We start from the raw sequence: 21104 nt of genomic DNA, 5'->3' as shown, positions 1-21104 counted from the left end.
TTTTCTGTGCGCACAGGACCTGTGATGAGGTCACAGGAGGGGAGGAGTCAGGGGTCATATGATCAGGGGCCTCAGTGTATGCAGGACTCTGCTGTGCTGGTTGTCATGGTGCTGGATGAGGGGAAGTTTCTGTGTCGGGTCAGGAGGGGTTTACAGTGTAGGTGTGGCAGAGCTGTGTGTGTATGAGGTGTACAGAGCGGATGACGTCACATTTACATCATTCTTATCTATGGGAATAACAGATGGACAGAACTGGAGAGGTGAGGACTCTGGGAATGTCTGTAGTGAGATTTATTAATGTGTCTCTCCATAACCAGGATTACACAGTAGTGAAGAAGACCTCTAGTGAGCGCTGTCAGGACCCTGTGTCTGAGGCATGGGGAAGACCCATGAGCCCAATCACTGGTGTTAGATTTGGCAGAGCGCACCAATTAAGAAATAAGGATGAGGTGCGTTTGCAACTCGGGGTCCACCGTGCGGCGATGGAGAAACCGCAGCTAGCACAATGGCGGAGCAAGGCTGCAAGAAAACACTTAAAGCACACGGAGTTAAATGTCACTCAGTGTGCACAGAGCGCAAAGTAACAAGCTCTGTTACACCACAGAGCGGGACTATGAAGCAAAGCAAAAAGGACTATACCCTGTTACACTGCACAGGCATATAGAAAAATACTAATTGGGGTCTCTATAACTTAACCCCCAGGGAAGACTAAGCTGGTGGTTGACCCTGCTCTGACACACGGTGTGCTTGAGGATGCCCGATGCAGATGCTAAATTCAAGCTTTAGTTCCCACCCTACACTGCCTGTCTAGACCAACACTCACAGTTCTATTAGCGGCACACGGGGTGGTAAAGTAGCCACCATACACATGATACTAGTGCTCAGGCGAGCGCCATTGAGAGCTTTTTATACCTTGCTCAAGTCCAGACAGACAGGACCTTGCCTGTGGACCAATCTGAAGCTGCCACATCATCAGAGCACCTGTTGTCCGAGCAACAATGGGAAGGCACAATATCATGGACATGCTGTGTAGGATGAAATCTGGACTTAGGCTCCAGAGCACAGTAAACTAGTAGTCACCATAAGCTTAACTGGAGGGCCAGCAGTAACTACACCTGCATCATGAGTATGGGCAGGGCGCCGGGAACGAAGTCTGTGCTGAGCAGTTATCCCAGCGGCTGATCCTGCGTGGAAGACCACAGCACCAGATAAGGCTTGAGATGCGTCCCGTGCAGCGGGAGAATCCCGGCACCTAACAACGGGGCCTTCACCTCACCCCCTGATACATGAGGCCATCAATGACCAGAAGATCCTAGAATTCACCTAAAGATTATTGATTTTGATTGAGCGTAGCCACATGTGTCTGAGGTGTACGGAGCGGAGCCATGGGCGTATGGAGCAGACTTGTGTGTGTATGAAGCAGAGCCGCACATGTTCGAGGTGTACAGAGAGGACCTGCGCATGTTTGAAGCAGAGCTGTGCATGTACGTGGTGTATGGAGCAGATCCATGTTTGTACGAGGTGTACAAAGCTAAACCATGTGTGTATAAGGTGTACAAACAGATCCATGTGCGTATGAGATGTACAGAGCAGAGCTGTGACTATGACCAGATTTTGGGGGCTAAATGGCTTTCTATACTTGACATTAGAGGGGCTGACTGTTTGATACGCATCAAGAAGGTTGAAGAGTAGGGATGTACAAATCCAAACAGTAAAGTTTGGAGTCCGTATTGAACACCTACTGTTTAGGCATGGACTTCACCAGGTAGTCCGTTTTACTGTTTGGTTTTAGCACCCTGAACATTGGGAGTTTCTTGCGCTGTCATGCAGATGCGACTTTAATTTGCGGTAAGATTAATACCACCCTTCTGAGCACTGCGGCTCCCTCGCTATCAGATGACCACGTGTCACGACGCCGTCGGACTCGGGGGCTGGTGTTCCGGCCTCGGCCACTAGGAGGCGCCGGACTGTCACGTCACCGTCAGACTCGGGGGCTGTTGTTCCTGCCTCGGCCACTGGGAGGCGCCAGACTGTCGTCGTCGGACTCGGGGGCTGCTGTTCCTGCCTTGGCCACTGGGAGGCGCCGGACTCTTTCGACTGGTGTTGCCAGCAATAGGAGGGCTAGGTCCTCATGTGGGTCCGCTCCTTTGACGCATGCCTCTGTCATTGAGCATCGCCGTGTTTCTCCCATGGGTGATGGTGGTGACAGAGAAGGGGCTCCTGCGCAGGCATCTGGTGGGCGCAGGCTCCGCTCCTCTGTCCGAGGTGAAGGGGTTGGTGCATCGCCATCTGGCCTGGTTCTGGGGGTGGTCTAGATGAGGTCATCAGAATGTGAGCCTGTGAGGGATAGCCTTATCCTTCAAATACTTTGGGGCCTGTCCTGCAGGCCGCCAGATATAGCCTTGGTTTCCCCAGTGTGCTAGTGTTGTATTTGCTATTTTTGACTCTGACCTTAAGCCTGGATTTCTGACCCTTCTACAGCCTGCCGATTTTGTACCTCTGCTATTCTCCCGGTTTTTTGACTCTGACCGTAAAGGGAATCTGTCACCCCTTTTTTGAGATATCATATAATGATATCATTCAATTGTGTGTCACATAAGGATTCTCTTAGTACTTTTGCTTCCCCCTGACCCCGCACCTTTCATGCATAAATACCTTTTTTAGATCGGTTCAGATGTATGTAAACTGCTGCAGTCCGGTCTGATGGGCGGGGCTTATTCACCTGCTCCCCCCTCTCTGTCTTGCTCTACGCAAGAAGAAATGCATAGAGCAAGACAGGGAGGGGGGGGAGCAGGTGAACAAGCCCCGCCCATCGGACCGGTCTGCGGCAGTTTACTTACATCTGAACCGATATAAAAAAGGTATTTATGCATGAAAGGTGCGAGGTCAGGGGGAAGCAAAAGTACTAAGAGAATCCTTATGTGACATACAATTGAATGATATCTCAAAAAAGGGGTGACCGATTCCCTTTAAACCTGGATTTCTGACCCTTCTACAGCCTGACGATTTTGTACCTCTGCTATTCTTCCGGTTTTTTGACTCTGACCTTGGCCTGGACCTTTGACCCTTCTTCAGCCTGCCGATTTTGTTCCCCTGCTGCCCGCCTGGTTTAGACTTGGACTCCTGACTACGCTTTCGATCCCGTTTATTAATCCTTTTCTGGCGACCGTCCTGCTCAGGTCCGCAGCTCTCATAGGCAGCTACCTCCTGGGCTCTGCTGTAATTCCAGATCCCTGTATAGGGGTAAAGGGTCTCGTGGTCTCTCGGGGTGCTGTCTTATTTGCGGCTCAGACTCACAATTGACGGACGTCACATTATATCTGGCCCCAAAATCATTTTTATATTTATATCCAGCATATATAAAAGCATTACCTTACCTTTTTCCCTGAATTTTTTTTCTCTCCTGCCTCGCTGAGTTGATTCTGTGGCTAAAGCACCTGTTACCTGCTTCATTGCATAGCTCTGTGGAGGAACACTCCCATCATCAGGCACAAACATGCTGCATAAGCCACAGTCTGCAGCCCTCAGGGAAACAATGGATGTCAGAAGTCTTCACGCCCGTGACATCAGCCCCTGGGTAGTTCTGTTCAAGCCTTCCCAGGGGTCCAGGTATTGCCCGCAGATGCGGCCAAAGTTTTTTTACCCATCTCTCTGTCATACCTTAAGCAATCTCTGTGTTTGGAGGCTTATGTAGATAGTGGTTCTGAAGGGAACTTCATGGATTTCCTGGTAGCAAGGGATCTTGGTGTATCACTGCTAAGGATTAATGCCCCCATTAAAACCACTGCTATTAATGGCACATCTATTGTCCAGGGTGGAGTGGAGTTTGTTACTAAGGAAGTATCAATGTCATTGGGGTCATTACATGCTGAACATGGCATTTTTTGTTATTGATAATTTATTATCTGCAGTTATTCTGGGTGTACCATGGTTGCGCAAACATAATCCGGTCATAGACTGGCACCTGGGTGATATTGTGTGCTGGAGCCCACAGTGTCAGGACAACTGTATATCGCTATCAGTGAACCAAGTTAAAATCAAACCTCCCTTTATACCTTATGCATTTAAAGATTATGAGGATGTCTTTTCCATAGTGGAATCAGAGAAACTACCCCCCCACAGAGGGTACAATTCCCCCATAGACTTGATACCGGATTCTCGTCTCCCAAAGGGGAGAATATTTAATCTCTCTGGTCCAGAGCGTCAGGCCATGAGAGACTACATAGCAGACAGTTTACATAAAGGGTTTTATTAGACCATCCACCTCACCTGTTGGGGCCGGGTTCTTTTTTGTGGAAAAGATGGTGGTCTCAGACATTGCATTGATTACCGTGAGTTAAATGCAATCACTGTGAAAAACAGTATCTGCTTCCACTCATCCCTGATCTTTTTAATCAGCTGTTGGGAGCCCGTTGGTTTACTAAGCTTGACCGAGGAGCATATAATCTTGTTCGTATAAGAAAGGGACATGAGTGGAAGACCGCGTTTAACACACCCCTTGGCCACTTTGAGTACCTCGTAATGCCGTTCGGGCTCAGTAACGCACCTGCAGTGTTTCAGAATTTTGTGAACAATATCTTCAGAGACATCTGTGGGGTATATGTAGTCGATTATTTGGATGACATCTGTCATGATCCATGCTGGATCAGGACTGATAAAAAGCACAGGTAACCTTTTTTTTCCCTAAGCTGTGCTTAAGGTTGGTTTTTGCCCCTGGTGGCCATTAGGATTATTGCACTGTGGTGTCGTTTGTTCTAAGTTTGCCCCCAGTGGTGGTGAGTGTCATTGCACTCTAGTTTCGTTAGTTAAGTGCACATGATTATAATGCAGGTACGATTGCTGGATCTGCTAAAAAAGAGTCACAGGTGTTGCAATCAGTGTTGGTGATAGTGTTCATTTCAACCATCCTTGGTGGAGGAAGGAGCTAGAAAGCGTTCCTTGCCGCACTGTCTTAGCCCTGGTGTGGAAGGAATCATAGGGGATTTCCTTGTAGCTCTGACAGAGCTTGGTGGCAGTGATTCAGGAGGAGAGCTGCATGCTGGTGGTGGACTCTGTTGCCAGGAGCAAGTGCAACAGAGTAAAGCTAAGTGGTGTTTCCCCGTTTGTGTTTTTCCTTAGTGTGTATTAGTACAGGAGTGGGGCCAGTGCCTGCGCCACCCAGCTCCCTAGCAAGGGATAGGTGTAGGGTGTGCTAGGGCGACAGGTTCCTGATCTGCACCCGGTGCGGACCGGCATAGGGAACGTTAGGAGCGTTAGGGACACTGACTCAGAGGAGTGCAGGAGGTCTCCACGTCCCCTGTCCCTATCGCAGGGCCCACCGTTGTAACTGTTGTTCCCTTCCCCTTGTCTTGTTGTTTTAGTTACCGGCCTGCGAGCCATTTCACACAGGACAGTATCACGTGCCGCGTCTTGTTGTTTTAGTTACCGGCCTGCGGGTCGTGTCACACAGGACAGGTCCACGTGTCAATATCCTGATCTACTTTGCTGACCTTATAACGCACGTCCAACATGTCTGTTCTGTCCTCCAGAGACTTAGGGAGCATTCCTTATTCGCCAAACTAGAGAAATGCGTTTTCATGGCTGAGGAGGTACAGTTTCTGGGGTACATTGTGTCAGCTAAAGGGTTTCGCATGGATCCTGCCAAGATCCAACCCATTAATGAATGGGTACAACCCAAGTCTCTTAAAGCGCTGCAGCAATTTTTAGGTTTCACTATTATCCCAAATTTATTAAAGGTTTTTCGGAGATTGCCAAACCACTCACGGATTTGACTCGGAAAGGGGCAGATGTGGTTAACTGGAAGCCTGAGGCACTTCAGGCATTTTCTGTTTTAAAGGAATGTTTATCCTCTAACCTGATATTGGTTCAGCCTGAACTGGACCGCTCCTTTATTGTAGAGGTAGATGCCTCTGAATTTAGAGTAGGAGCAGTGCTATCGCAAGGCACTGCATCCCTCACTCACCTTCATCCATGTGCCTTCTTTTCCCGAAAATTCTCTTCCACTGAGAGGAATTATGATATAGAGAATCGGGAATTATTGGCAATAAAATGGGCCTTCGAGGAATGGAGCCACTTCTTCGAAGCTGCCAAACATAAGATCACCGTGATTACTGATCACAAGAACCTGACCTACTTGGAGTCAGCAAAAAGACTGAATCCTAGACAGGCAAGGTGGGCCTTGTTCTTTTCTAGATTTGATTTTGTGATCACTTTCCGACCAGGTACTAAGAATGTAAGGGCTGATGCCCTCTCTCGAAGTTTTTGCCCCTCACAGGTCGAGGACTCTGAACTGACTCCAATATTGGCCAACGGGATTGTTGTTTCGGCTGTGTCTTTGGATCTTCTGGAGGAGATTCGTAGATCCCCAGAAAAAGTCCCTGACACTACTCCTCCCCAAAATTTGTGTGTTCTGGCCACATTCCGCCTTCAAGTTCTGAAGGAATCGCATGATTCTGTCCTTGCAGGGCATCCAGGTATCAATAACACCATCAGACTTGTGACCAGGAATTTTTGGTGGCCAACTATAGTAAAGGATTGTAAGGACTATGTACTGGCTTGTGAAATCTGTGCTCGCGCTAAGTCTCATTATAATCGCCCTGCCAGCTGGCTCCAGTCCTTGCCTACCCCTGAGGGTCCTTGGACTCACATCTCCATGGACTTTATTACTGACTTACTGCTCTCAGAAGGGAAGATGTGTATCTGGGTGGTGGTGGATAGGTTCAGTAAGCAGTGTAATTTTGTTCCTCTGTCTGGACTACCTAATTCCGAAACCCTGAGCAAACTGTTCATTACTCATGTTGTACGACTGCATGGTGCTCATGTGAATATTGTGTCCGACAGGGGTACCCAGTTCGTTTTGAAATTTTGGACGGCATTCTGTAAAAGGATTGACATTGAATTGTCCTTCTCCTCTGCCTATTACCCTGAAACCAATGGTCAAACCGAGCGCACCAACCAAGCTCTTGAACAGTATCTCCGTTGTTATGTCTCTGAGCATCAGTCCGATTGGGTGGAACATCTGCTGTTAGCAGAGTTTGCCCTGAATAATCAGTACCAGGAGTCCATCAAGACTACCCCTTTTTTCTGTAATCATGGGCTGCACCCACGCTTTGGTTCATTCTCTGCTAAGATGTCAGAGCTTTCTGGGGTAGAAAGATCTACACATCAGTTAAAAACTATCTGGTCAGAAGTTAACATAAACTTAAAAGGGGCTCATGCTAAACAACCTTCTTCTGCTAACAGACGGCAATCCAAGGGGCCGCACATGGGAGTTGGAGACAAAGTCTGGCTTTCTATCAGGAATATTAGGCTTAAAGTGCCATCTGCTAAACTGGGTGCTAGGTTCATTGGTCCATATGAAATTATTGAGGTGATTAATCCAGTAGCCTTTCGTCTGAAACTCCCTCAATCATTCAAACTTCCGAATGTATTGCATAAGTCCCTTCTCAAATTGTACCTCTCTCCAATTCATCATGTCCAGTCCCCTCCTCCTCCAGTTTTGGTCGGGGGTGCCTTGGAATACGAAGTCCAGGGTATCCTTGACTCCCGCTTAGTGAGAGGATCCGTGCAGTATCTGGTGCACTGGAATGGCTACGGTCTGGAGGAAAGGTCCTGGGTCCCTGTCAGTAACGTTCATGCCAAGGGGTTGATCAGGAAGTTTCATCTCCTTCATCCCAACAAACTGGGTTTGGAGGGTCTGGAGGCCTTTCTTAGAAGGGGGGGTACTGTCACGTCGCTGTCAGACTTGGGGGCTGGTGTTCCGGCCTCGGCCACTGGGAGGCGCCGGACTGTCACGTCACCATCAGACTCGGGGGCTGCTGTTCCTGCCTCGGCCACTGGAAGGCGCCGGACTGTCGCCGTCGGACTCGGGGGTTGCTGTTCCTGCCTTGGCCACTGGGAGGCGCCGGACTCCTTCGACTGGTGGTGCCAGCAATAAGAGGGCTAGGTCCTCATGTGGGTCCGCTCCTTTGACGCATGCCTCTGTCGTTGGGCATCGCCGTGGTTCTCCCGTGGGTGACGGTGGTGACAGAGAAGGGGCTCCTGCGCAGGCATATGGTGGGTGCAGGCTCCGCTCTTCTGTCAGAGGTGAAGGGGTTGGTGCATCACCATTTGGCCTGGTTCTGGGGGCAGTCCAGATGAGGTCATCAGAATGTGAGCCTGTGAGGGATAGCCTTATCCTTCAAATACTTTGGGGCCTGTCCTGCAGGCCGCCAGATATAGTCTTGGTTTCCCCAGTGTGCTAGTGTTGTATTTGCTATTTTTGACTCTGACCTTAAGCCTGGATTTCTGACCCTTCTACAGCCTGCCGATTTTGTACCTCTGCTATTCTGCCGGTTTTTTGACTCTGACCTTAAAGGCAATCTGTCACCCTTTTTTTGCCTTTCAGCTGCCGGCATTGACATCAGGGGCTTCTCTACAGCATTCTGTAATGCTGTAGATAAGCCTCCGATGTAACCTGAAAGAGAAGAAAAACACGTTATATTATACTCATCGGGGTGGGCGGTCCGGTCCGATGGGTGTTGCGGTCTGGTCCGACGCCTCCCTTCTTCATGTGATGATGTCCTCTTCTTCCAGTCCTGTAATGGTTTCGGCGCAGGTGCACTTCTCTGCCCTGTTGAGGGCAGAGCAGAATTCTGCAGTGCGCAGGCGCCAGACCGCTCCCGATGCCTGCGCACTGCAACAGGGCAGAGCAGTGCACTTCGACGGAGCCATTACAGGACGGGAAGAAGAGGATGTCATCGCATGAAGAAGGGAGTCGCCGGACCGCAACACCCATTGGACTGGACCGCCTACCCCGGTGAGTATAATATAACGTGTTTTTCTTCTCTTTCAGGTTACATCGGAGGCTTATCTACAGCATTACAGAATGCTGTAGATAAGCCCCTGATGTCAATGCCGGCAGCTGAAAGCCAAAAAAAGGGTGATAGATTCCCTTTAAGCCTGGCTTTCTGACCCTTCTACAGCCTGATGATTTTGTACCTCTGCTATTCTCCCGGTTTTTTGACTCTGACCTTGGCCTGGACCTTTGACCCTTCTTCAGCCTGCCGATTTTGTACCCCTGCTGCCCGCCTGGTTTAGACTTGGACTCCTGACTACGCTTTCAGTCCCGTTTATTAATCCCTTTCTGGCGATCGTCCTGCTCAGGTCCGTTGCTCTCATAGACAGCTACCTCCTGGGCTCTACTGTAATTCCAGATCCCTGTATAGGGCTAAAGGATCTCGGGGTGCTGTCTTATGTGCGGCTCGGACTCACAACTGACAGACGTCACACCGCGCGAGCCAGCAGATATGATCGGATGTATAAGTTTACCTCTGGTCACTGGTGTCGGCTGATGGGACAACTACTCCCATCAGCACCCACCTGCTGCCACTAATACAAGCAACAACAGGTAGTGGCTGATGGGAGTATTCAACAGCCGGCACCTGCGCTATAAATGAATAATTTAAAAAAAAACTGTGGGTTTCCCTATATTTTTGATAAGCAGCCAGGCAAAACTCATTGCTGCGGGTGCAACCTTCAGCTGTCAGCGTTAGCAAGGCATGTTATCAAGAATAAAGTATTATTTAAATAAGTAATTTTAAAAATCGGCATGGGGTTTGACAACCAGCCAAGCTAAAGCAGACAGCTAAAGCAGACAGCTGGGGGCTGGTATTCTTAGGCTGGTAAGGGGCCATGGATACTGGCCCCCATCCCAGCCTAAAAATAGCAGCCCGCAGCGACCACAGAAAAGGCGCATCTAGTTAGATTTTTTTTTGCTTTCACAGCTCAACGTTATACACTTCTGTGAAGCAGCTAGCGTTTAAGGTGCTGACTGTACATCTAGATTTCAGGACGGGAGAAGAGAACGTCATCGCATGAAGAAGGGAGGCGCCGGATGGGATGGCGACACCCATCGGACCGGACCGCCCACCTCCGTGAGTATAATATAACGTGTTTTTCTTCTCTTTCAGGTTACATCAGAGGCTTATCTACAGTATTACAGAATGCTGTAGATAAGCCCCCGATGTCTATGCCGGCAGCTAATAGGGCAAAAAAAGGGTGACAGATTCCCTTTAAGGGATCCAGTTTCCACAATATGGTCACTTATAGGGTATTTCCTCTCTTTAGGCACATCAAGGGTTCTCCAAACGTGACATGGCGTCCACTAATGATACCAGTCACAAAGTCAAATGTCGCTACACCACCTTCTGTGCCCTATTGTGCGCCCAGACAGTAATTTTCCCCACATATGGGGTACCAGTGTGCTCAGGAGAAAATACACAACAAATTTTGCATTTCATTTTCTCCTGGTACCCTTGTGAAAATAAAAAAAAAAAATTGGGTCTAATGTAAACTTATTTGTGAAAAAAAGTTAAATGTTCATTTTTTTTCTTTGACATTCCACTTATTCCTGTGAAGCACCTGAAGAGTTAATAAACTTGTTGAATGTCATTTTGAGCACCTTGAGGGGAGCAGTTTTTACAGTTGTCACTTTGTGGTATTTTTTGTCATATAGGCCCCTCAAAGTCATTTCAAATGTGAGGTGGTCCCTAAAAAAATGGTTTTGTAAATTTGTTGATAAAAATAATAGAAGTTTCTGGTCAACTTTTAACCCTTCTAACTTCTCAACAACAAAAAGTAATGTTTCGAAAACTTTGCTGATGGAAAGTAGACATATGGGAAATCCTATTCATTAACTATTTTGCGCAACATCACTCTGAATTAAGGGCATAAAAAGTAAAAGTTTGATAATTGCGACATTTTCAAAATCTTCACCAAATTTCTGATTTTTTTCACAAATAAACCGAAGTCATATCGAAGAAATTTACCGCTATCATGAAGTACAATATGTAACAATCATATGCCGCCATATAGTAGACGTCCGGTAACTGGTGATAATTCCCTCGTGTGGGGTCTATTTGTCTCCAGAGAAATCACACGTTACATTCCACACACAACACTGTGTAGAAAAGGCAGCGCGGGGTAATTGTGCCAGTAGTGAGGGGGAATAATGGCGGGAACGTCACTGACTGAGGAGAAGTCTCCATGTAGCGTCTGCACTCCGGAGATCATGTGACCCCTGACTCCTCCCCTCCTGTGACCTCACCACAGGTCCTGCGCACAGAGCGGCCATATATGTGGCAGACACTCGCTGGATCTTCTCCTTTCTGGGCCGGTTCCTCCTGTGAGTAGTGTGACAGGAATTTTAGCAATGTGGAAGGAAAAAAATGACCATTTTACTTTTTTTCCTCACATAGATGTTACTTTAGCCCCAAATTTTCCATTTTCATAAAGGTTTCAGGAGAAATGACACCATACAATGTGTTGTGCAATGTCTCCTGAGTGCGCCGTTGCCCCATAGGCTCGGAAGGGAAGGGACGCCATTTTGGCTGGAATAGATTGCGGACGCCATGTCACATGTGAAGAGCCCCTGACAAGCCATAACAGCAGAGACCCCACAAGTGACCCCATGTTACACACTCCACCTCTGGGGGATTCATGTCGGGGAGCAGTGAGTATTCCTAACCCTCACAGTCACAGAATTGTATAACATTGAGCTGAGTAAATGAGAAATCACCATTTGTCCCACTAAATTGTTGCTTTGTCCCCAAAAGGAATAATGGGAGAAAACAAAAGCAATTTTTTTTTACACAATTTCTCCTGATGAGTCTATGAGAAACGTATTCAGCTGCCGACTCCGAGGAGGAAACTGCTTGTTGTCTGTGGCCTAAATATATAGGTTGTATTAGTAGATGTAAAGAAGAAAACTAAATACTGTAAAAGAATAAATCTCCTCATGTGTTTCCCTTATTATCTCCAGTAATTGTATTATTACACAGGATTTTTATGATGTTACATCGGCTCATCTTCTCATTCAGGTCTCTACAATATCGGATCCTCTCAGTGAAGATCTTCTATATAAGAGAATTTTCCTGATTTACCCATCAATGATGGATATGGACAGAGACAAGATGGCGGAGAGGATATTACACCTCACCCTAGAGATCCTCTTCCGGCTTACTGGAGAGGTGAGTGATTCTGATGACGTCACGTTACATCATTCTTATCTATGGGAATAACAGATGGACAGAACTGGAGAGGTGAGGACTCTGGAAATGTCTGTAGTGAGGTTTATTAATGTGTCTCTCCATAACCAGGATTACACAGTAGTGAAGAAGACCTCTAGTGAGCGCTGTCAGGACCCTGTGTCTGAGGGATGGGGAAGACCCCTGAGCCCAATCACGGGGCCTCCACCTCACCCCCTGATACATGAGGACATCAATGACCAGAAGATCCTAGAACTCACCTACAAGATGATTGAGCTGCTGACTGGAGAGGTGACACTGCTGGGAATGCTGGGACATTATACAGTAACGCTATGAAGAGATCGGGGGGATGACTGTATCATTGTATGTGTCAGGTTCCTATAAGGTGTCAGGACGTCACTGTCTATTTCTCCATGGAGGAGTGGGAGTATTTAGAAGGACACAAAGATCTGTACAAGGACGTCATGATGGAGGTTCCCCAGCCTCTCACATCACCAGGTAATAGGACTAAATACACACGGCCTACAATTAACTGTATGTAAAGAATTCAGTCCCTGTATGTGTTTCCTACAGTTCTATCCAGTAAGAGGACAACACCAGAGAGATGTCCCCGTCCTCTTCTTCCACAGGACTGTAAACAAGAAGATCCCAATGTTCCTCAGGATCATCAGGTAGATGGAGAGAAGGTGTGATGAGCTCTCCCCTATGATGTGTAGACGGCTGTGAAGGTCTTGTGCTCAGTCTTGTATTATCCACCAGTATTATATGCTTTATACTTGTGTAATGAGAACGGTGTAGATGGCAGGATTAGAGCTGATCATAGATGTGACTTCTCCATCTGTCTGTGACTTTTACAATATTTGTTTCAGGTTGAAAATCTGACCCATATTAATACTACAGAGACATATGTGAGGGGTGATGAGTGGTGTAAAGAGGAGATTCCCACATATGACAGCCTAGGTGAGTAGTAACCACTAAATGCAGAGAAGTCACAGATTCTTCTCTTTATCGGTGGTGTAGTCCCGCTGTATTACCATGTTCATCATTTTGCCTCCCAACTACAACATTCTCCTCCACCCAAAACTGTTCAAATAACTTTGGACATTGAAAGCCCTTTTCTATAGAACTTAGCACCTGAAGTATCCACCTACCCTCTGGAATTAGAAGACGCTGACCGTTACCTGCCCAGACCTGTAAACTACAAAGCCAAATGATGGCATTAATAGAATGTGCTGACAAGTTAGAAAATCACTTGAAGAAATGTATTCTGATGAGTTTGCAAGAGAAATCAGAGGGTAATGATGCTGTTGGCTTCCTAGAACCCTGATATCTTATTGGATGAATCTACCTTCTCTCCCTTCTGTGCTGCTGAATGTGCTCATATGGTCCCAGGACCAGTCTTTCTGGCCAAACTTTGCTTTTATGATAGACAACATTAAATGTGCAGTGAGGCCAAGTGTGAATTTCTGTACAATGGCAAAAGAGTTTCCCTTTATCCTGACTTTTCAGCTTGTATTAAAACTAACTAATTTCAAGGAGGATTGTGATAAACTACATAAAAACATTACATCTGTGCCATGATATATCTCTAAGCTGTGCGTGGCTGATGGCTATGATATACCGTAAATTTATTCTGGCCTGCAGGAGATGTGTTGGCATGGCTTGAGCCCTGGTTTCATGGATTCACTCCTCGTCATAAATTCCATTATATTTTTGACCCTAAGGAATTCAGATTACTGCATAATCTTTCCTGCAATGGGGAACACTAATACTTTGTCTACTCTTTTGGTCAGGACTCACAGTAGCGCCAATAGTCCACCATAAAGGAGTGCAACTCCGGTTTACTGTTGGAGTTCTCCCCTCGTACATACGTTGTTTTTGGGGATATAATGTTTTTTTCATTCTATGTCTTTTTTTACCTGTTCATTCTGTATGATAGCTTGATTGTGGTGGGATCTGCCTCACTTATTTGAGTCTGTAACTCCCTGATAGTCTTAATAAAAAGCTCTCCATCGCCTCTTCCAAAAGCCTAAGATCTAAATTTAAAGTGAACCTGTCAGCAGTATTGTGCACAGTAATCTACAGACACTGTCAGGTTGGCGCCGTTATACTGATTACAATGATACCTGGTGATGAAATCCGTCTTGTGGTTGTTGTTGTTTAATCTTTATTTGTAGTTTTCAGTTAGGCTGTGTGCCCACGATGTGATTTTTAAGCGTTTTTGCCGCGATTTTTGGCGCGAAAACGTTTAAAAATCGTGTACAGAATGCCCCCCATGCATTCCTATGGCATTCCGCACATGCTGTGCTAATGCTGCGCTTTTTCCCGCGGCGGAACCGCATCGCGGAAAAAATCGTAGCATGCTCATTCTTTTGTGCGGAATCGCAAAGAATTGCCGCGATTCCTCACCCATAGGAATGCATGAGAATCGCTTACTTCCTGCATGTGGCTATGCCCACCATGCGGGAAGTTAAGCGTCTCATGTGTGGTTGGTACCCACGGTGTGGAGGAGAGGAGACTGTCCTCCAGGCCCTGGGTACCATACCCCTGTAAAAAAAATAATAAAAAATAAAAAATCGGGGTATATTTACCTTCTGACGTCCCGCGCTGCATTCCCGGCCTGTGATGACGTAGTCTCGCGTGACTATCGGTCTCGCGAGATCGCTATAGCAACGCGAGACCAACGTCATCACAGGTCTCGCAAGGCATTACTGGGAACGCTGAGGCCCGGGATGGCAGCGCGGGACGTCGGAAGGTAAATATACCCCGATTTTTTATTTTTTTAGCATTTTTAACATTCTATCTTTTACTATTGGTGCCGCATAGGCCGCCTCAATAGTAAAAAGCTGCTCACACTTGTCAAACACTATGTTTGACGAGTGTGACCAACCTGTCAATCACTTTCCAAGCGATGCTTCAAATCGCTTGGAAAGTGCTTGAATATCGCACGTGAAAATCGCGAACATAATCGCGGTGAAATCGCGCGGAAAAAAGCGTGCGATTTCTGGGAAGGAGTCCGGTTTTTAGTGTCCGGAATAAAACGCTACGTGGGCCCAGAGCCTTAATGAGATTCTCATGCTCTGGCGTGGGGCTGTGGGCGGGGCTTTATGTGGTTCTCTGTTTACATATTCATCTGTATTGGCTTATGGCAGGTCACTGATCCTTCAGTGACCTGCCCCCTATTTTACGTAATGCATATAATAGCGTTGATATTATTGTTGATAATGCCTTGAATATTGTGTCTATTGTGAGGCTTAGAACAAAAACTACATCCAACAAAATGACATCGGCGGTGCCTGTCCAGTAGCATCTATCTCTTACTTATAGATGGTACTCCGCAGGCGCCGCCATTACCGGTTACATTTTGCTGGATGTAATTTTTTTTCTAAGCCTCACAATAGCCACAATGTTATAGGCATTATCAACAATAAGATCAACGCTATTATATGAATTATGTAAAAATGGGGGGCAGGTCACTGAGGGATCAGTGACCTGTCATAAGCCAATACAGATGCATATGTAATCAGAGCGACACATAAAGCCCCGCCCACAGCCCCGCTCACATCCCAACCCACAGACCCACCCACAGACTCACACCAAAGCACGAGAATCTTATTAACTGAAAACTACAAATACAGATTAAACAACAACCACAAGACGAATTTCATCAACCAAGGTATCATTGTAATCAGTATAACGGCGCCAACCTGAAAGTGTCTGTAGGTTACTGTGCATAATCCTGCTGACAGGTTCCCTTTAAGATATCTCAGCTCTGCTCTTTAAATGCCTAATATTTCTTCTTGAAACTCATCTGACAGAAAATATTGGACCTTACGATAGTTTAGATTGTGAAGTCACTGAGCCCCATACGCTATTTATCCCAGAGAGGTTTCACCACTGGTCACTCATTTATTACTGATGGAGACTGTTGGGTTTGATCATTTCAGTAGATGTGTTATTGTCTATACTCACAGTTTTCGACTACAGTAGTTAGTGTCCAAAATACTCTGATTTAACCTTTTCCCGCAGCCAGTTTTGTGTTCCTAATCAGGCCCCATTTTTAAAATCTGACTTGTGTCACTTTATGTGGTGATAACTTTGGAATTATTCACAAAGGATAATAGAAAACAAATGGATCTTACAAATTATTTTCCAGCTTTGCACAATACCCTATATTCGATTGTACACTACTGTCTGGGCACATGGAAATGTTCAGAAGGGAAGGAGCGCCATTTAGCTATTTGAATGCAGATCTTGCTGGAATAGTTTGCAGACACAATGTATTGGGAGCACTGTTCATGGTCACCTGGCAGCTCAAAAGATGTCCACCATGAACATGCTTGGCACTTTCTTCTCTGCTTTCCATATCCCAAGGATTGCCTTGCTCATCGCCCTTTAACACCCTTAGGCTATGTGCACACGTTGCGGATTCTGCTGCGTTTCCGCAGCGGTTTTGGCCCTGCGGAAACGCAGCAGTTCCGCTGACCATGTACAGTACAATGAAACCCTATGGGGTTTCAAAAACCCTGTGCTGACGGAGCGGATTTTTCCGTGCGGTTTTGCTGCGGTTTACAAACCACAGCATGTCAATTGTTTGTGCGGATTCCGCAGCAGTTTCATACCTTTACCATAGTAGAGGTGTGAAACCGCAGGGCAAAACCGCAGACCAAACCGCAGGAAAACTGCAGGTCACTTTACCTGCGGTTTTACCTGCGTTTCCGCACGGAAAAACCCACAGCGGAATCCGCAACGTGTGCACATAGCCTTACATGGATCTGGACTTACACTGGGACCCCTAGGCTTGGGCCATGATGCTACCTGCTATTCTGTGGTGTTAGAAGGCAAGAAGAATAGTCAGGTAGCTGGGTCAGAACCAGAAGGACAGAATACAGAATCAGAAGACACAAGAGCAGTCAGTAAATGGGCCACGGTTACAACAGGAAACAAATACACAAGCCGCAAGCTGAACACAGAGGACTGAACCAGAGGAGAACAACGACAATATGCTTTGAGCTTTAGTAGGGTGTAGTGCTTTCCAATTGGCTGAAGTAGGGAGCAGATTACTACAGCTGGACAGCAGGAACAGATCCCAGATGAGATTGGACACATCATTTGCAGAAGCCCTAATATAACTAAAAGACAGAAAGCCAGAATAGTCGAAATCCCCATAAAGTGATTCTATTTTATAAATTAATTCTCTGAGGGTTATAATTTATACAGTAGGAGGAGTGAATATTTTGACTCCACAGCAACTTTCCTGAAATTAATACGCAGTGGATGTTGGAGAGTGAAAATTACACAATTGCCATTTTACTACCCAACACATAGTTCCCAGATTGTGCTGCAGGAGACACACACCGCAAATTAAGAGGATTCTTCTCACTATAATATTCCTAAATACAGGGATCCTAAATGTTGTTTGAGCGCACTGCAAGATTCAGAAGTGAGAGCGGATTTTGTTGGATTGGTTTATAGAAACCTTGTTGCTTTTCAATAGGCTTTTAACCACTAATAGTGTGGGAACCTCTGTTATTCCATTGACAGATGATGGACCTGAGTGGGGACTTTTTTTGTGAGATGAGAATTGGTATTATTTTCTCCTACATATCATTGATTGGTTTCTTTTTATTTGATATTTGGAAGGCCGAATGAACAAACAGTTGCACATCACACACTACTGGCTCATCCAACAAGGTTTTCTATTAGACTGTGAACTGTCATGGTCTTGGTAAATAATTCAAGTTTTTTACATAGCTTGCCATTTTTATGGGCAGTTTAAGTAGAAATGTTCAAAAATATAAAACTGAAGGATATTTTATTAAAAAAATAATGTTTTTTATCTTAGCAGGTGACTGTACCAGGAAATCAGAGGGACAGCTGACATCTTCAATTTTTAAATCTCATGATCTTGAAATCCCACAAGATGCAACTGAAGTGATTGTTATTACTCCAGATAGACCATCATCCCTTCACAGCAAAGATCTGTCATCTGATCCTATGAAACAGATCTCATCTTCTGATTCATTACCGACTACTAAGGAAAATCAAAGCCACAAAAGAGGCATTAAAAACCAAACTGTTCCTAAAGCAAAGAAGTCATTTTCATGTTCAAAATGTGGGAAATATTTTACATGGAAATCACATTTTGTTACGCACCAGAGAATTCACACAGGGGAAAAGCCTTTTTCCTGTTCAGATTGTGGGAAATGTTTTCAACAGAAATGGAATCTTTTTATACACCAAAGAACCCACACAGGGGAGAAGCCTTTTTCCTGTTCAGAATGTGGGAAATATTTTACACATAAATCAACTCTTGATGCACATCAGAGAACTCACACAGGGGAGAAGCCATTTTCATGTTCAGAATGTGGGAAATGTTTTAATGAGAAATCAGCTTTGGTTAAGCACCAGAGAACTCACACAGGGAAGAAACCTTTTTCATGTTCAGAATGTGGGAAATGTTTTACCCAGAAATGTCATCTTTTTATACACCAAAGGATTCACTCAGGGGAGACGTCTTTTTCCTGTTCAGAATGTGGGAAAAGTTTCAATCAGAAATCAAATTTTGTTAAGCACCAGAGAATCCACTCAGGAGAGAAGCCTTTTTCCTGTTCAGAATGTGGGAAATGTTTTAACCGGAAAGAGCATCTTGTTAGACATAAGAGCAGTCACACAGGGGAGAAGGCTTTTTCATGTTCAGAATGTGGGAAGTGTTTTACCCGGAAATCAAATATTGTTAAGCACCAGAGAACTCACACAGGAGAGAAGCTTTTTTCATGTTCAGAATGTGGGAAATGTTTTACACAGAAATCAGATTAGGTTAACCACCAGAGAACTCACACAGGGGAGAAGCCTTTTTCCTGTTCAGAATGTGGGAAATGTTTTAATTGTAAAAAGCTTCTTGTTAGACATCAGAGCAGTCACACAGGGGAGAAGCCTTTTTCATGTTCAGAATGTGGGAAGTGTTTTACCCGGAAATCAAATATTGTTAAGCACCAGAGAACTCACACAGGGAAGAAGCCTTTTTCATGTTCAGAATGTGGGAAATGTTTTACACAGAAATCATATTTGGTTAACCACCGGAGAACTCACACAGGGGAGAAGCCTTTTTCCTGTTCAGAATGTGGGAAATGTTTTAACTGAAAAGAGCGTCTTGTTAGACATCAGAGCACTCACACACAGAAGCATTTTTCATTTTCTTAATGTGTGAAATATTTTACTTTGAAATCAACTGTTAATAAACATCAGAGACATCACATAGGAGAGACTTTTTTGTGTTCATAATGTTGGAATAGTTTTAACCAAAATTGGATCTTCTTAATGGGGTTGTCTCTTGTCATTCCTCATGTTTGCTGACAAAAGGATAAAATTAAACTTTATTAATTCCAAATGTAAAACTATACAAATAATTCACCCCCTGAAAGTTAGTCAGAAGGTGACTAATGGAAAAAACATATACCCCACGTTGTAGTAGATAGGGTGAGGTGATGTATACACACTCACTCTCCAAGCCTCTCATTTCTACAGGTGTCATGGTCCTCACAAAAGGCGACTCATCAGGAGACTATTTAATACTGACCTATATTCAAGTGAGACTAGACAAAAAAAATCCTAAAATCATGTATCATGTTATCCGGAACAGTCAGAAAACTAGCCACATATATGTAAACTCCAGACTTCAAACCAGCGTCAGACTGGAGCACCTTGGGCCCACCAGAGACAATCTTTCTTGGGGCCCACTATGTAGCTACATAGAAATAAATACAAGACCACCAATTGTGTGGTAAAACACGCTAATATCAGGGTATAATATATGGTAGTACACGTCTTAATTATGTAGCAAAGGTTGGGGTAACCCCCACATAGAAAATAATGTAGCCTCCAATATGGAATAAAATACAGCCCCCTCATAGAATATAATGCAGCCCCCCTCATAGGGTATAATACAGCACCCCACAAAATATAATGCAACCCCCTCATATTGTATAATGCAGCCCCTCCACAGAATATAATGTAGCCCTTCAGAGTATAATGCAACCCCCTCATAAGGCTGCCCCCATAGCATACTGTATATATTGTAGACCCCTCATAGGGCATAATGCAGCTACCCTCATATAGTATTATATAGCCCCCTGAGAAAATAATGCAGCCCCCACACAGAATATAATGCAGCCCCCCCACATATAGTATAATGCAGCTCCTCCACAGAATATAATGTAGCCCCTTCAGAGTATAATGCATTGACTCATAAGACAGACCCCCCATAGAATATACTGTAACCCCCTTATAGGGCATAATGCAGCTCCTCTCGTATAGCATGATGTAGCCCCCTGAGAGAATACTGTAAACACACAGAATATAATGCAGCCCCCCACAGAATATAATGTAGCCCCCTCATAGGGTATAATGCAGCCCCCCAAAGGGTATAATGCAGCCCCTCTCCACCTCCATCATTGTTCTCCCCCTCCACCATTGTCCTCATCACCACCTCCATCATTGCCTTCTCACCCACCACCTCCATCTTTGCCCATTCCACCACCTCCATCATTGCCTCCTCCCCCACTCCATTGTCCTTTCCACCACTACCATCATTGTCTTCTCCCCCACCACCCCATTATTACCCATTCCACCACCTCCATCATTGCTTCCTCCCCCATCACCCCTATCGTCCTTTCCACCACCAACAACATTGCCTTCTCCCCCACCAGTGCTCTCTCCAGTGGGTACCTCATTGCCAATCTCCAATACACACACACAGCACCACTATCACACATACAGCACCACACACAGACAACACCGCACCACTCACACACAGACACAAAGCACTGCACCACATACACGCAGGCAGACACACACAGCACCCAGTCACCACTCCGCATGTTCTTCGCAGCACATCCCAGCAGCTTCCTCTCTGAAACAGCCACGCTGAATGATGACTTCCTGTGACAGGAAGTGCTGGGCAGGCGTGCAGGAAGCAGGACTGCATCGGATACCTACAGATCAGCTCCGGTCCCAAACTGCAGGGATCGCAATCGGGGTTCGCTGCCATTTAGGGGCCCACCTCCGGGGCCCCGATTC

General features: G+C 45.7%; 1 protein-coding gene across 1 annotated transcript; it reads left to right on the top strand.

Annotated features, from left to right (window-relative positions):
- Positions 1-85: 85 nt before the first annotated feature.
- On the top strand, positions 86-19282 carry LOC141047251 (uncharacterized). Its single transcript, XM_073542252.1, has 8 exons — positions 86-260; positions 9765-9914; positions 11859-12008; positions 12138-12317; positions 12401-12524; positions 12600-12697; positions 12896-12986; positions 17872-19282. Exons 2-8 carry the CDS (start codon positions 9855-9857, stop codon positions 18843-18845), a joined length of 1677 nt encoding a protein of 558 aa, XP_073398353.1. The 5' UTR covers positions 86-260; positions 9765-9854; the 3' UTR covers positions 18846-19282.
- Positions 19283-21104: the final 1822 nt, after the last annotated feature.

This window comes from Dendrobates tinctorius, unplaced genomic scaffold, assembly GCF_039654945.1.
Source record: "Dendrobates tinctorius isolate UK_male_01 unplaced genomic scaffold, ASM3965494v1 ptg000126l, whole genome shotgun sequence".
NCBI lineage: Eukaryota > Metazoa > Chordata > Amphibia > Anura > Dendrobatidae > Dendrobates > Dendrobates tinctorius.
Note: the sequence above shows the minus strand (reverse complement) of the source record. Positions and strands in the feature narration are given on the sequence as shown.